At 48.0% G+C, this 17,618-nt stretch overlaps 1 protein-coding gene across 2 annotated transcripts in view; it reads right to left on the bottom strand.

Annotated features, from left to right (window-relative positions):
• The window catches only part of bcas3 (BCAS3 microtubule associated cell migration factor), a 361,222-nt gene that overhangs the window by 210,867 nt on the left and 132,737 nt on the right, over nt 1-17,618 (bottom strand). For both annotated transcript variants that reach the window (XM_083772661.1, XM_083772660.1), the window contains 3 exons: nt 11,600-11,724; nt 9,575-9,740; nt 7,746-7,846 (listed from right to left, as the gene is read on the bottom strand). In XM_083772661.1, coding sequence (XP_083628787.1) covers nt 7,746-7,846; nt 9,575-9,740; nt 11,600-11,724 — 392 coding nt within the window. The remainder of the gene's footprint in view (nt 1-7,745; nt 7,847-9,574; nt 9,741-11,599; nt 11,725-17,618) is intronic.

The following is a 17,618-nucleotide window of genomic DNA, read 5'->3' on the forward strand; positions in this document are numbered from 1 at the left end:
GGAGTTTCTGTGCTGATCTTCTGATAGCCACACGAAGAATAAACCCTGTGTTGAGTTACTTATTAAACAAAATCAGGACTTCTCCTCTCTCTCTCTCTCTCTCTCTCTCCCCCCCTCTCTCTCTCCCTCTCCCTCTCTCTCTCTCTCTATGCTCTCTGACCCTTGGGGCCAATAGCTGTTCCCTAATTAATTATTGATGCTCGGCAGCAGTTGGTTGGCCGGCTGGATCAGGTTTCCAGAAGGGGTGTGTGTGTGTGTTGTGTGTGTGTGTGTGTGTGTTGTGTGTGTACGTGCATGTATCTGTGTTGGAAAGGGAGGTGATTCTCATTGGCCAGATTGTCTCGGCACCGCTGTGGGAAGCTAGTGGTCATCCCTGAGGTTCAAGCTAAGAGACAGTCTTCTGCGTGCGTGCGTGCGTGCGTCAGGAGGCAGACTGACCCCCAGTCAGTTACAGACATACGGTATCTAGCCATCTTGTCCGGCCAGTCGACCGCTGTGCTCTCCATTACTGCTTCTCTTAAGAGAGAGCATCAATGCCGCTGTCTGACACGGAAAATCTTTTAAGTGCAACTGCGAGAGTACGAACACTCAAAGACGTATATCTATATAGCAGAAATGATCAGTCAATAAATAATACGGTGCATTTTACTGCAAAACACTTGGACCAAAACCAGTTGGGGAAAATTAACGGAACAGGAGGGTATATGCACGTGACATCATCATCATACCCGGAAGTTATGCGGGAACGCCTACTGAGTGGCAAAAAACTACTTTCTGGCCTTGACAGCCCATACATCCAAACAGAAAAGTCCCATTTGATTGCATTAAATGGCTTTAAAACAACATTAAATTCACTTTGTCACTCACTTTGCCACTCGATTTGCCACTCGATCTGCCATTCACTTTATGCATGCCCATACCCTCTGTATACGCCCAAAACTGCTGCTGGAGCGAGTCAGCAGACCAGGGCCTGTTTGCTTCGGCGATGTGATGACGCAAACGTAAAAGATAAGGCGAGCGTCACAATTTATTTCAATAATGGAAAAAAAATAATAATAACAACAACTGGAAGCTTATATGTCGGGTTGATGGGTAAACTCTGAATGGTGTTCCTCAAGAAACACACTCACACACACACACACACACACACACACACACACACACACACACACACATACACACACAAAGATCTATCCTGGATGGGTCTATAATAGAGGCGTCTGTGTCAAAGAGCTTTTATTGACTGTGGAGGATGGAGTGTTGTGCTGAGCAGAGGAACAGTGAGTGTGTGTGTGTGTGTGTGTGTGTGTGTGTGTGTGTGTGTGTGTGTGTGTGCGTGTGCATGTGACTGTGTGTGTGTGCGTGTGTGTGTGTGTGTGTGTGAGCGTGTGTGTGTGTGTGTGTGTGTGTGTGTGTGTGTGTGAGGTGGTGGTAGCCGGTGGCCCGTTAGCCAGGGCAGTGAAGCAGGAAGGCAGAACAAGAACAAAGCCTGGCCAGGTATTGATGTAAGGCTGACCCCTCCGAGGGCCTTGGGGGGGGGGGGTCCAGAGAGGCCGATCTCCAGGGACAGATAAGGAGGCTAACGATCTGATATCTCTGGACGCAGGATAGATGTCTGCTCCCTTCGTTTCTCTGTCCCCCTGTCTCTCTCTCTCTCTCTCAGCATTCATTTGATTTTGTTTGATTTCCGCCCCCCCCCCCTCCTCTCCTCTCCTCTATTGTGATTCCTCTCCTTTGACTCGGTCCATGTCTGCTCGCCTGGTCTCGTCTCACCTTCCTCTCTTTCCAGTAGTAGTAGTTGTACTCTCTCTGGCATAGCTTAATCATTATGTATCCTTCAAGACCAACAGTGACTGACAGCTCCTTCATTCAGCCCAGAGCTCCACTTCCCCCATTCTCTCTCTCTCTCTCTCTCTCTCTTTGATTACTGACCCCGTCATGGCGCCAGGGTCTCTCTTTACCACCAGGCACCTGATGCTCCAAGACACTCGTCCCCGGACCCTCCTCTCTCTCTCTGGGCAATTATAGGGCCATTGACGGGGTAACTGTGGCTTTCAAAGGCCCAAGAGAATGGCCGTGCCAACACACGGTCGGTCAGTCAGTCAGTCAGGCAGTCAGTCAGTCAGTCAGTCAGTCAGTCAGACAGCTATCAAATAAGTCAGTCAGTCAGTCTGTCTGTCTGTCTTCTAGCTAGCCACACCGTCTCCACAATTATCACATGATATGATGGAACAGGGGTACGCGAGTCTCTGGCTACTGTTGTTGTGACGCTCAACGGAGCTGGACAGAAATACTGGAGGTAAATTATTCACTTGCTTGTTTGCTTCAGAGTGACTCTGTGGCCAGAGGGAGGGAGGGGGGGGGGGGGGGGGGGAGAGAGAGAGAGAGAGAGAGAGAGAGAGAGAGAGAGAGAGGTCCCAACACATACCGCCAACAGCAAGCTATTAAACACTGATCTCCAAAAAAGTTAAAATAAAAAATAAAATCATTCATGGAAGTCAAAGTACTATAATGTATCAAGTGAGGATGTTAAAAACCCCTCACATTCATCAAGGAGGCTCTGATACTCTGATTATTCCAACCATTACAGCTTTGAAACCCACTGCAGACACCTCAAGGGTAACACAAAACACACTCCATTCATTTACTACACTCTCATTTCATTCAGGGTACTTACAGGAGGATGGAGAGGGGAGGATGGAGACAGAGAAGTGAAAGATTATGGGGGCAGGGGACGGGGGGAGAGAGAGAGAGAGAAGGCCTCTTTTCGTAAAGTGCTTCAACAGCCCATCTACTAAAAGTGAGGATTTCTTCAGGCATTGAAAACTGGACAGAAAGAGCGTTTATGAAGCCAACTTGTAATATCTCCTCCTCATCTGTACTTCTGTGTGTCTGCGTGTGCGTGTGTGCGCGACTGCGCGCGCGTGTGTGTGTGTGTGTGAGAGTGTGTGTGTACTGTATGTGTGTGTGTGTGAGAGAGTGCACTTGGCAGGGTGTGTACCGGAGCCTGTACATCTCTGTCAGTCTTATCTCCCCCAGGCAGGCAGGCAGCAGCGGTGTGGAGCTGCCGGGCGCTGCCAGCGGTTGGCTGGCCGGCCGGGCCGGGGGCAGATGGACAGGTGGAGATAGTGACCGTGAAGTGGCGCCACGGCTAGCCTTTTATCATCCCGTCCTGGAGGCTCCGGCTGGGCCTGAGCTCGGCCCCCGTGCTACACTCCTCCTTCCTTCCACCTCCCCTCCCCTCCCATCGTCCCCTCCTCCCCCTCCCCATGCGTACTGCATTTTTAATCAGCACCGGGTCATCCAATATAGAGCCACGAGACCAGAGACCATGGGCTGTCAATCAGCGCCCCTTGGTGTGTTACCCGGGTCAGATTCGGAGAGTCAGATGGACCCCTCTCTCTCTCTGCTTGTGTTCGACAAGTTACCCGGGTCAGGACTCGCTATACGCTCTGGCGAGCTCGTGGATATTTCTTTTCATTTGGCGTCACTGCTTTTTTTGCAGCTTCCGTCGGGCCGTGACTTTATCTCCAGAACTCTCTCTTTCATCCTCTTGATTCCACTCTCCTCCTATTCCTCCTCTCTGCTCCGCGGCCCGGCCGTATCTCCAATGTAAACTAGACCTTGATAACACAGTTTGTGTTGCAGGGGGGGACGGGAGGGAGGAGTGCAGGGCACGTGCCATGTGCACGCGGCGTGTGCGCAAGTGCAGCGTGCCATTGAACTTTACGCTCAGAGAGAGAGAGAGAGAGAGAGAGAGAGAGAGAGAGAGAGAGAGAGAGACAGCTGGACAGGGTGCGTATGTCTGTGGTGTAATTTGTCCCCGGGTCAAATTGACCCTCTTTCCCGGATCACGTCTCTCCTCTCTTCTGTGCCAAAGCCCCGCTCTCTCTCTCTCCCCTTCGGAGAACAACATAGAAGGCCCGGCGCGGCCAAGCGTGCCACGAACAGGATGCAGGAGTCACACCGCTCGGGTGCAAAGCTCCCAGATGGAAGGTGGCACCGTGCAGCGTGCCAGTCCCTCCGCCTGCGTCGGTCGGCGGTGTTGTGCGTGTGTCGTGTGGCACAGCATCGGCCAGAGGGCTGGATGGCAGCGGGCCAAGACGCTGTACGATTCCATGCATATATACCGCCTTATTGCTCCTTGCTTCAGGTCAGGCCACATCGTGAGCAGAGAGAGCGGGCCCGAGTTATGTGCCAATCAACAAATTGGATGTAAATATTAATGCAGCGACTCTCTTCTCATCGTGTGCCCCCTCCTCTATACCCTCTGCACACGTTGCCTCTGCTAATCGTCATGTCTTCCGACACTACCAGTTAGACCCGGGGGGCAGCATGTACGCAGCACAAGTGGAACGGAGAGGGAGATTATTGAGAGATGCAGAACGGCCCACTCAACCCCGAGCCTCCTTACAAGAGCTAATTGCCGGGTTAGTGTTTGCAACGTGCTGGTTGCGTGCTGCGATGCCGGCTGGGTTCCTGGAGAAAGAATTCATTACATGTGTGGCCATCCGTGGGACCACTCCAGGGACCGGCGGCCTGGCCTTTCAGATGTCAACCTAAAGTGCTTTTTGCTCTTTGGACTTGTTATTGAATTAGAGGGAGTTTGTGTGTGTGTGTGTGTGGGGGGGGGGGGGGGGGGGTTGGGTGCTAATTAGTGGCGCGTCTATTAGCATTGTTGCTAGCATGTCCAGGAGCAGGCGGTGACGCGGCCAGCGACAAGAGGCTGGGTGGTTAAGGCGCCGCGCTGGACGCAGAAGCTGATAGTCTCGTCTGATAGGGTGAGGAGGACTTTGAAATGGAAAAAAGATGCCTTATCTCTCCCTCTCTCTCTCTGAGGACTCTGAGAGGGGAGAGGAGAGAAGTTATGGCCACTGCCTGAAAGGGCCCCTTTCGCAGCATGTGGCACCAATAAGAGGGCTGACGACTAGCCTCCAACAGGGAGTCAACATGGCAAATCAATAGAGCATGGACCAGCGCCCCTCTGACTAATGGTGCACACACACACGCGCACGCGCACACGCACACACGCACACACACACACACACACACACACACACACACACACACACACACACACACAAAAACAACATACATGCTCCGGAGTGAGAGTGTGCCTGCCTTAACAGTATGGTGCATAAATAAATAAATACATACATGAGTGCACATCATCGTATCTGAACAAAACATACATGCTAGAAAAGGCACAGTGCATGTTGCTGTTGTTTCCCCACGTCAAATAAAGTAAGTAAGTATACTTATATATACATGCATTATATTTACGTTCACAAATGCTTCACTCAAATGCAGTATTTTAGCTTATATATTTCCTCATTCAGAATTTAAATCATATAGGGCCGCTGACAAGGAGGGCGTTGGTGATGCTGTCGTAAAGCATACCAAGAACCTATCTGACAGACACGCTCGTACAGAATGGATGCCCCCCCCCCTCTAAATGACCAAATTATATCAATTATGAGCACGTTTTTAGTTTGGATTGCGAGGATTGTTTTTGTTTTTTATAATATTTGTCTCCATCTGTATCAAATCAACAGTCATGTTGAAAGACGGAAGACAAACAGTCATCTGTGTCAATCAACAATGGGTGTGAGTGATGTAATGAATCAAATGTGCGTTAAGTATTCCAGTGTGTTCAGACCACTGTTTCCAGAATGCGATGCCCCCCCCCATAGGAAACACACTTGTGTTGTACTGTTTAGATTGTCTGTAGTGTGTTGTTTACATGCGTGTTCTCGGCAGACAAATGTTTTGCAGTTCACGTGCGTCAGATGAAATAACAATGAAAGTTTGAATGAACTGAATGTACAGTACAGTACAGTACAGTACACGCACACAAACACAAACGCACGCACAATCGTATTTATATATGCTTGTGAGGTCAGCAATAGACTAGGATGACTATAATGCATTATAAACATAATTTCATAAATGATAATGCAATGCAACTGCTCATTAAACTGTATAATTACTGGTAGTGTATAAGCAATCATGAGGTAATATAATAACATACTTTGATCCTTGCCACCCAACACAGTATGTATAAGTATGACATTATAATGCTTGACCTTACTGTAAAAAGCCATTATATGCTTTAAAATGTGTTATGATTATTGTTTTAAAGCACTATGAGTATTTGTTAGGCCTTATAAATACAATTATAGTGTTATAAGCAGCTTATGGATGTAAGCATTATACAGTACATAATGTACTCTGTGTACAGTACAATGTAGGGATGCCGATCGACTCATATTTGGCCGGCAGACGGGGCGTTACCATGTCTATGCTCGGACGTAGAAAGAAATCACGCGTTGCTAAAATACCCCTCCCCCCACCCAACACCCTACGGACGATGGGGTCCAAGTACCACAACAACTTTTGGCAGATAAGTAAGCCTGGGACCGAGGCTACACCAGCTGCAGGACACACATGATGTGACGAGCGATTTTTCGACTCATACGTTTTTGAGTCGCGGTGAGCATGAGTCAAAAGTTGAGTAGATTTTAGACTTTTTTCAACATCCCTATAGTACAATGCTTACAATGCATTATACAGACATGGGATGCATAGCAACCCCAAATCCTAACCCCGACCAATTCATGTGGCGTTTGGCATTTTTGAACCTCACAATGCAAATAAATACCTCAAATTGTCGGGACCTCAAAAGAACAGTAATACCATGAACAAACACACAGACACTGACATTTTGACTGACATTCAGACTGACATTTTTTCACGGGATTCCCGCAGGATGGGATTAAATTTTTTTTATTGATCCCGTGATTGGGACGGGATAGGAATACTCTCATTACCATCCCGTCCCAATCACGGGACGGGAGCGGGAATGATTATTTTCACTATCAAATAATAATAGCGTGGTCTCGACAAACCAAAAAATACAGAAGTGCCCTGTTTAATTATGTCTCACAGCTGACTGCTGTTTTGTTTGATTGTGGGAATTTCCGGGGATCAATTAGTCAGTCTTATGTTGTTCTATGCCATGCCGGTGGTTGTTGCATTTGTCTGTGAAGCTATTAAGTTAAGAGTTACCGTGTGGGGGTCCCTCTACTGTACCCTCTATTGTACTGTACTGTCACTGTACTGTACTGGCACACCCAAAATCACCATATATACAGTTAATATGTGCGTGTGTTTGTGTGTGTGTTAGGTTGCGCACAGGTGGTGAAAAACAACCATGCCTTTTTCGTGCTCAGACACACCCACCCACCCGCCAACCCACCCAGCCAGCCACCCACCCACCCACCCAGAGACACACATAGTCACTTAAGGAAGTGGTTGCACCACTTAAAAATACACTACTGAGTCCTGGTAAAACACACTACTGAGTCGGGGGAGGGGTGGCCTAAAAAGACGCAATGCCACCTTGAACCAGGGGGAAATTACTTAATTTCATTTGTTAAACGTTGGATTAAGGCAATGTAGGCCCGTGCCTCGTCATACTACCACAGATTAACTGTTCCTGGTTCCGTTCTGCAGGAGTGGGACGGGATTTTTTTTTCTTTTTTTTTTACTCTGGCCCGGGATTGGATTTTTTTCTGTTGGAGTGGGATGGGACAGGAGTGAAAATCCACTCCCGTGACACACACAGTCAAGACACACACACACGCACACGCACACACACACACACACACACACACACACACACACACACACACACACACACACACACACACACACACACACACACACACACACGCAGCACTCACATCCAGCCAGCAGGTACTGGTAGTACTGGACGAGGTCCGACGACAGCACCAGGGGATGGTTGCAGTTGAAGGGAGGCTGCAGCTCGTTCCACTGTGGCGTCCTGCACGCGTTCCAACAAAACAACACACACCAGTCAAGTCAAGACAGGGAGGGAGAGACGTACAGATACAGGTATAGAAGGTTTCACCCATTCTGACCTGAGATCAGATTCATACGAGGTTCCCACTGGACACACACTGGTCTGATCAACCCATTCTGAGTTCTGACCTGAGATCAGATTCGAAAAATGTCAGTCGTTCTTTAGATTTTTCAAAAATAGCTCGTAGCGCTATGAGCTTGTAGATCTGCTATTTTTCAATAGCTAAAGCATAACATGATGCTAACACCAAAATGGGTGCCCGCCCAGAATGGGTTACACCCCGCTGAGCATCAAATGGACTCCAGTCCCCCCCCCCCCCCCCGCCCCCCGTGTGTGTGTGTGTGTGTGATGCCGCGGCACACATGTGTCGAGGTCTGGAGTGCACGTTTTGTGCGCAGAGAGTACATGTTGCGCTACATAACCTCTGATCACAGGGAAGCGATGCCTTCGCATTGCTACACATGCCATGAGGAATGGCACCCTGCCAACACGGCCCGCACGTTGTCTGCATCTATGCTGCGGTCGCGCCGCGCACTGTGCAGTGTGTCTATGCAGTATGTTATAATATTATATCTGAGTTCATACTCAGAGCCGGACGGGTGCCAGATTTTTTTTTGGGGAGGTGAAATGCTGATCCCAATTTAGGAGGGGTTTCTTGAGCCTTTCATGTCAAAGACCTCCAAATGAATATCCATTTGGCAATCTGAAAATGGTTTCGTGCCAGGAAGATTTGTGTTGTTAAAATCTTTCCCAAATGTTTGAAATTGTTTGTGGGGCCCCAGATTTGTGTTGTCTGTGTGCACCCCACAGCGATGATTCGATTGTCTGAGGGCTTAAAAAGTGAGGGCGCCAAAAGTGATTGGCCGTAACGCAATGATGTATGATAGGCCGATGTATGTACGTGTTGTATATACGGTTACACTCATTTTGCTGATTTTTTTACAGATATAAAACAGAAGTAGAACATTTTCCAATCAATTTGAAAAAATAAAAAATAAATAAAAATAAATAAAATAAACAAAGAATGTTTATGAATATGTTTTAAATAAAAGGAGCAACCTCACACTTTGATTAGCTGAGAGAGGCATTCTAATGAGTGCCAAAATCTCAAAATACAGCACTCCGAATGCACAGGTCTGCATCTAATTATCCCTCAATTGCTCTCTAATCATACATATCGCTGGACATCACAGAACACATACTGTGATGTCACTGGCCTCAGGCCTACACCTGTTTTATTTACATTCACGTCTTTCTGTCTTTCCTTTTTTTGAAGCAATATATGATGCTCAAACATTGTCATGGCTATAGTGGAGCCACATGTCTTTAACCCATTTTGGACTGAGGCTTCAAAATCAAAAATCTGAAAAACCCATGTTTCTATGTCAGTGGTGCCCCCAGAATTACCTCTATTGGACCCCCATCTCAAAATATGTAGTTCCAGGGACCACCCAGAAGTCAATATTTTAGTTAAAAATGTTCGCTCTGAAATATATACTCAAAGATTTGCGCCCAACATTTTCACGACTTTTCAAAAATAGCAGACCTACAAGCTCGTAGCGCGCTTGTAGATCTGCTATTTTTAAATAGCTAAAGTAGAACAGAAAGCTTAAAAAAACACCAAAAGGGGTTCCCTTCCCGCCCAAAATGGGTGCTTCAAAGTGTGTTTGGTGGTGCGGTCGTTAGTACCTGACTAGAGCCCAGCAGGCGCGTGGACAGGTAACGAGCTCCAGCGGGGTGTCGTCGCTGATTTTCTGCGCCGTGCTGATTGGTCGAGGCTCCAGGACGTGCTCCACCAAGGTGCCGTAGCAGCTGAGGACGTACAGAGAGTCCACCACGGACTGCCTGGACTGATCTGGAATCAGACGATTATACACATGTGTAAAATATTAGTAGCCTAATGGAGGCGTGTATAAACTTAGGGGGGTTGATGCTATGCCCACCACGGGGCTCCGGTCAGAGAGCATGAAGAAGGTTGACACAGTTTTGGCATTTATGGTTTTATATGAAGTTGAGTTTAGTTGATTGACAGACATGGATGGTGAAATGGATGAATGACTCAGTGAATGAATGAATGGTATCTGCAATACAGTAACAGAAAATACATTGGACTATTAGGAAATGAATGACAAATGAGTACAGCTGGTTCTCTACTAAATTGGTGTGTAAATGAATAGGAAACATGTCTAGTTAATTTAGCACACTATGAACCACATACAAAGTACATGAAATTACTGTCAAGTTATCAAGTATGAACACTGCACAAAGTACATGCTTATGGTAAATAGTGCTTTTGCCATTAAAGCTTAGCTCAAAGCCTCATGAACTAATGGAAATAAGCATGTTAACACGTTTGCTCACTGTTAGCCATTAACTGAAAGCAGGATAGCTTAAGATGCTAATAGCCACAATGTAGCTCCTGTTAGCTTAGCCACAGAATTTAGCATATTAATTCATGCCAAAAACGAACTTTTTAAGCAACATATAGATGACATCTTTCACAATGAACTGTTACAACATTAATTTATATTGTACTTTATACCCAAATTATTGCCTTACTTCCTCAAGAACGCATTCTGTTGGTCAGGTTTGTCTGTGCAGCTGCATTTTAGAACTGCACAGTCACAAAACTGGGGTCCTGTTGCATTAGGGAGTGCCCCAACAGATGCCTGAACTAAAGTTGGAAACTGGGTCATAAAGAATGAAGTTCCCCCCCCCTGAAGCAAAGATTTGAGTTAAAAACGTTAACTCTGAAAGAATGTAATTACATTCAAAGATTTGCGCCACATTTTCACAATAAAAAAAGAATATCAGACTTAGATCTGCTATTTTTCAAACAGCTAAAGCATAACATAATGCTTAAAAAAAAAAAAAAAAGGTTCCCGCCCCAAAATGGGTTAAAACGAGACTCAGGCTAAACCTCGTGCACCATAACTAGAGAAAACGACTTTGAGGTCAAAAGATCACTCCTGACGGCCGTAAAATATTTACGGAGGTTGTGTCCCCGACATTAAGCATGTCATTATGACTTAATGTGACTGACTGTTTGGGGCTTGTAGCGTTTTGAACGGACTTAGCTTGTTGTGTCTATAGGTGAGGGGTGAGCTGTGGGTTTAACCTATTTTGGGCGGGAACCCCTTTTTGGTGTTTTAAAGCATTATGTTATGCTTTAGCTGTTGAAAAAAATAGCAGATCTACAAGCTCATAGTCATAGGGTGGCACAGAGTGCCGCGCTACGAGCTTGTAGGTCTGCTTTTTTTTTCTTTTTAATCGTTAAATTGTGGCGCAAATCTTTGAATATAATGCTTTCACAGCATTCACAGAACGTTTTTAACTCATATCTTCGTTTGTGGGGGGGGGGGGGTCCCTGGAACTACATATTTTCGGATGGGGGTCAGTGGCAAATTACATATCATGTTTGGGGTCCTTTTGAAATATTGAGCACCACTGATATTGGTTAGCATTATGCTATGCTTTAGCTATTGAAAAATAGCAGATCTACAAGCTCATAGCTCGAGCTTGTAGGTCTGCTATTTTTTTATCGAAGAACGACTGACATAGAAACATAGCTTTTTCAGAAAAGTGTCATTTTCAAACAGACATTTTTTAGAATCTGATCTCAGGTCAGAATGGTAAACTGTCAGGATGTATAAGACATGTTTAAAATCTGATCTCAGGTCAGAATGGGTTAAGAGAGAGAGACCTGGGGCTCACCTTTCTCTCTCTTCATGTTGGGGTTGGTGATGAACCAGGAGCGCGAGGAGGCGAAGAGGGCGGCCACGCAGAACTCCCCCCCGCTGGACTTGCTGGGCGAGATCTGAGGCGGAGGCTTGGCTTTGCTTCAGAGGAGGAGACAGACACAAAACAACATGGACGCATGACCAACACGCTACGCCAGGGGTTCTCAAGGTATATTATATATATATATATATATACTGTACAGACATCATAAAGACATCTATAAACAAAAGAGAAGTTGCATTTCTTGCAAGAAGCTGAGTGAGGAGGGAAGAGACACAATAATAACAAAATAAAAATAATAACAGCTCACGCATGTTCTTTGTAACTGAGAGGACACAGAGGACTATTTACATGATAATTATTCAGGAGATAATCCAAACCAGTCCGATGGTCTGAGCATTATATATATGCAGTACAAAAATGTTCCTGCACACGTGAATTCATCCATCATTCTAGTTCATGTTCCAGTGTAAAATGTATGGTGTGTGTGTGTCCCACACAGTGTGGGGAGGGAAGTAGGGAACGTGTCAGAGTGTGGTGAAAGGTGATGTCATTGTGGCCTACATTGCATATACACTTCAGTGACTTGATTAGGTCTTTTCACATCTCAGGCACACTGATGCCTGACATTACTGTACTGGCTAAATAAATATCAAAGCTGCGTGTGTGTGTGTGTGTGTGTGTGTGTGTGTGTGTGTGTGTGTGTGTGTGTGTGTGTGTGTGTGTGCACGTGCAGCCAGCCGTCTCACTCTCACTCAGGGGCTTTGCTGTCTCACACAGACGCCTGGCCGTCTTATTGTGTGGCCTGGCCATCTCACTCTGCTGGTCTCACTTCTGTGACGCTCCTGACATCTTTGCCTGTCTCACTCTGATGTCTGACAGTCTCACCCCGAGGCCTGGCTGTCTCACTCCGATGTCTGACAGTCTCACCCTGAGGCCTGGCTGTCTCACTCTGATGTCTGACAGTCTCACCCCGAGGCCTGGCTTTCTCACTCTGATGTCTGACAGTCTCACCCCGAGGCCTGGCTGTCTCACTCTGATCTCTGACGGTCTCACCCCGAGGCCTGGCGGTCTCACTCCGATGTCTGACGGTCTCACCCTGAGGCCTGGCTGTCTCACTCTGATGTCTGACGGTCTCACCCCGAGGCCTGGCTGTCTCACTCTGATCTCTGACGGTCTCACCCTGAGGCCTGGCTGTCTCACTCTGATGTCTGACGGTCTCACCCCAAGGCCTGGCTGTCTCACTCTGATGTCTGACGGTCTCACCCCGAGGCCTGGCTGTCTCACTCTGATGTCTGGCGGTCTCACCCCGAGGCCTGGCTGTCTCACTCCGAGGCGAGGCTGCATGGGGGCCAGTCTTATACTCTGAAGCCTGCCTGTCTCGCTCACTGGGAGTCAGCCGCCGCTGAGAATTTATTGGGAGTTATTGGATTATTCAGCATGTCAGGACCGTTTGAGAGGAAGTAGACACAGAAAGGGCTTCTCGTGGGGCTTGCGATAGGGTTCCTTCCCCATATGGAACTGATCAGAGAACAGTAGCGAGGGGTCTGGTATTATTGTCCGGCCTCATAACCGACCTGGACAGTAAAACGTGTCCCGATCCCCAGATCGGGAGCGGAGGTGGGCCCGGGGTCAGGAGACCTGGGCGGTGCGGCGGTGTCTCGGCGGCTCCCCAGAGGGGTGCTTAACCCCCCGACCCTGGAGGGAGGGGGAAACCACACACTGGCTTCACATGTACGTACACTCATCTGTTGTGGAAGGAGGAGGAAAAGAAAAGAGGGAAAGAAAGAGAAAAGACTTGAAGAAAAAAAGACTTGGGTGTGGAGGAGGGCGGTGCACTTAAAGACAGCACGAATTGGTGCAAGTGAAATAAATACATAAATAAATAAAGGAACTCCGGGCTGCAGGGTTTTGTACGTCGTCACTTAACTTGGCATAAAAAAATTGACATACTTTTCAAGTGGAAAAATACACTTTTTTTTCAAAAGGGTTGAGTGACAAAGTACAAATTAATCCGGGACAGTACATGTTTAGGCCACTAGTATCCCCCCACCACCCACTGTACAGGACTGCGTGTCCCATAGTTGAACCAAGGCTGTCACACTAATAGGTGCTGAATGACCCGCTGCCAGCCTCTCTACTCTCTCTCTCTCTCTCTCTCCTCTCTCTCTCTCTCTCTCTCTCTCTCTCTACTTCCCTCCAGACTGTCATCGGCTCCTAAATGACTCCCTGGACGACGCAGAGGAGAGACGCTGGTGTCTTTGTTCAGCCCACGCTGGCGTGTGAAGAAGGAAGGATCGAGGGGGGGACGGGACGGGGGGGAGAGGGGAGACAACAGGAAGGCCTGCGGACAACTTTAATGGTGTGTATGTACAGTATTCGGTGGTGTGTGTGTGTGTGGGGGGGGGGAGCAGACGCTGAATAACCAAATATCTCCAGTGTAAGCTGTGCGTGTTGAAGGAGATGGAGGAGAGATTGTGCAGTGCGACGGTCAGGATATTGCCTTGGCTATAGCACTGGAGGATGTCCTTGTCTCTCCCTCCTCCTCCTCCTCCGTGCTGCTCCTCCGCGGATCTGTTCGTCTGTCAGCGCCACCGCGAGAGAGAGATATAGAGCTGCTATACGCGAACAGGGCCTGGATATGGCCAGAGGTCAGCCATGCAGCTTCTGAGGACATACATGGGCTTATATATAAGGCTACACTCCTCCTCCTCCTTTTCAACTTCGGCAGATATATCAATGAGGGCCGAGAACGAAGACTAAACACCAGACTCTTAATCCATTAATATGAAAATGGCTATAAGTGTGGCAAATGGGTGGGCGAGGAGGGGGGAAAGAGAGAGGGGAAATGAGGTATCTGGCGGTCACAGGACACCGTTATAACCTCACTTCCCTAGCCCCAGAGAGGCGCTGCGGCTTTCTCTCTGGAGCAGGGAGAGAGGAGAAGAGACGGAGCGATATTCCTCCAACTCTGACCCGTGTGTGTGGGAGTGCCACAAAGTCTGGGGCTCTTCAACTTGCGAGGTGTTTAATCGCTGTAAAGCCTTGGTGTTCTGTCTCTCTCTGTCGCTTGGAAAAAAAAAATTAAACCCTCAAAAGCGCCTGTGGTTGACCGGTTTCAATAACCCAGGAAACACAAATCCTATTCCAGAGCGACTTGACGTTGGTTTTGGTAGGGTGAGGCAGGGCTAGGGGGTGGGGGGTGGGAGGGAGGGCAGAGATGAGGGGGGGGGGCTGTCGATGTGTGCGGTGGAACGGAAGATATTTTATCCCCTCGCTATATTCTGCATGTTGTCTTTGGACTGCAGATGGTGCTGTAATAATAAATCTAGGAATAACACTGTTTAAATGTGACATGTTTTCTTGAAGTGAGAGGAGGAAAGGACCAATGACAAATTGGTGTGTAAACAGCTCTTCCAAACGGGCCCAGCCCGCAACAGGGGAGACGGTTGTTTCAGGACCCAAGACGGAAAACTGACCCAAGAAACTACTAGCGCGCGGCGCACACACACAAAACGCTATAATACAGACACACACCAATCCTTTTGAGTCTGTGATGATGCAGGGATGGGAGCATATTAGGCTCTGGTGCTGATGAGCTGTGCCTCTGCGTGTCTTTTAAAAAGGCCGGGGTAACGTTGCCTCAGCACAGCAGCCTGTGCCAGCGGGACCAGGATCACAGCTTGGTTCTCTTCGTCTCCTCTTCGGAGTGCAGAGAACGAACTAACCGCCAACGTTTATTCATCTGCGTTTTAAATCATCCATCCTTTTCCTCTCTCTCGGCCTCACTTTCAAGTGGCTTGAAAGTGTTGAGGTTTCGGCCCCTCTTGCGACAGAGTGGCACGGCTCCAGCAGACGAGCCTAATTCTGGACTCCATATTATGGAAGACAGGAACCATTCACGGTGGGACCGAGGGGGTGAGTGGGGGGGAGGGTTGGCAAATGGTAGTGACTCGCGAAAAATGTAACCCAATATCAATAAATTATGAAACACAAATATACAGAGTTGGGATAGGAGAAGTGGGGGGAGATGGATGTCACTAAACAGAAGCAAATAGCGTTTTTTTTTTTCCCAGCCTTTTCTTCCTGCACCAGATTTCCCATAGTATCGCCTTTTTACCAAGGGAGAGAGGCGGGCGGCGTCCATTTTCCTCTGTAATTTTAATTCACTGAAAAGACTACTCGCATGTCATTTCCACTTTTAATTAACAAATGAGGACTCTTGACTGAGCTAATAGCTTTTCCTCAAGGGCAATAATTCAATCTGCGACGTCACCATCAAAGTCTCTTCGCATTACAATGTCCGGGACTAACGTGAGGCGCCATGTGGGGGGATGGAAGTCCTGTGGCAGCCTCCATTTATTTTCAGGGCCTGCACAGTAAACAAATACGGTAGAGGTCCACTTGAGACGGCCGGCAGCGACAAGAGCTGGGGGGGGGGGGGGGGGGGGGGGAGGGCGACGCACAGGGGAAACTGGAGGGCAGGCCGCTGTGGGCCATATGGTTAATATATGTCAGTGAAGGAGTCTGTGACCATAGAGATAGAAGAAAGAAAAGGAGGGAATGAAAGAGAGAGGGAAGAGGAGAGAGATAAAGAGGAAAAGGAGAGAGAGAGAGAGAGAGAGAGAGAGAGGAGAGAGAGAGAGAGAGAGAGAGAGAGGGAGAGAGAGAGAGAGGGAGCCAGCTTTGGACAGTCATGTGGAGGACACATCCTTCAACGTCACATTTATTATTTTACAAAAGCCCTTACACAACGAGCGGCCTTCGGGCTTTGCAACAGAACAGACCGCGCTAATGACAACCACAGGGACTCACCGTAAACAATGGAGGTTTGGAGCATCCAGAATGTTCCGACGCGAACCCAACTCCGTTTCCTAAACATCAGAGTTGTATTTATTGTTCTGTCCGGAGGAGCCCTCCTAAACACACACAGCCTCTCCAAGAGGAAGGCGTCGAGATCAGAAGGTGCTTGGGTTTCACACCATGCGAGCTATATTTAACCGGCCAGAGCACGGTGTGAGGTAATGTAATTGGACGATGTGGTCAGGGCCTTCCGTCCGTCCCCCCCGTCCCCCCGTCCCACCCCCCCTTTGCTGGAAAAAAAATAAAAGCATGGCGGGATAGCGCATGGATGTTAAAGCATGGCGGGATAGCGCATGGATGTTAAAGCTCGGAAAGGGTGGAAATTCAAGGAGACACGGTACAGTACTGTGTGCCCTCGCAAGAGGAAAGAAAAGAGGCTTTGTTTCCAAAAAAGAAATCATGTCTCAAGTCAGTGTTCTATGGAGTTCTCAGAGGGCCTGATTACCCCACCAAAGCACGTGCTCGCTCGCGCACACACACAAACACGCACACGCGCTCGCACACACACACACACACACACACACACACACACACGCACGCGCGCGCGCACCAAAGCGAAAATTGACAAATGAACTGTCATTCCCCACGTCCCAAGGCATATGCTGTTAGGCAAACGATATAGCTTTAACTAGCCTGAATTTGAGCGGAAGGCAGTTATTGTGAGGATCACGATTTCCAATGCTAATGATGTGGACCTTTGAAACGCATACTCTCTGAAATCACTAAGGGCCTGGATGGAGCACGAGGGGGGGGGATGAGAGAGAGAGAGAGAGAGAGAGAGAGAGAGAGAGAGAGAGAGAGAGAGAGAGAGAGAGAGAGAGAGAGAGAGAGAGAGAGAGAGAGAGAGAGAGAGAGAACGATGGAGGGAGAGAGAGAGAGAGGGAGAAAAGCTTCAATTAAAAGTATGAGTGACTGCCCACAACAAAGGAGAAACCCAAGACTTGGGGAAGGCACCACATGCTATTCATTTTCTAAAGTGAATCAAGTCGACAGAGAGAGGACCTGGAGAGGAGAGGGGGGGGGGGGGGGGGGGGGAGGGAAAAGTTCAGTTCGTGGAGCCACTCAATCATCTCTCCATAAGTGACTCTGTCATAATGGGGCTTCTTTTTAAAAGCTTGTAAGCATCTGA

Source organism: Protomyctophum parallelum (genome assembly GCF_964188405.1).
Source record: "Protomyctophum parallelum genome assembly, chromosome: 9".
In the NCBI taxonomy this organism is placed as follows: domain Eukaryota; kingdom Metazoa; phylum Chordata; class Actinopteri; order Myctophiformes; family Myctophidae; genus Protomyctophum; species Protomyctophum parallelum.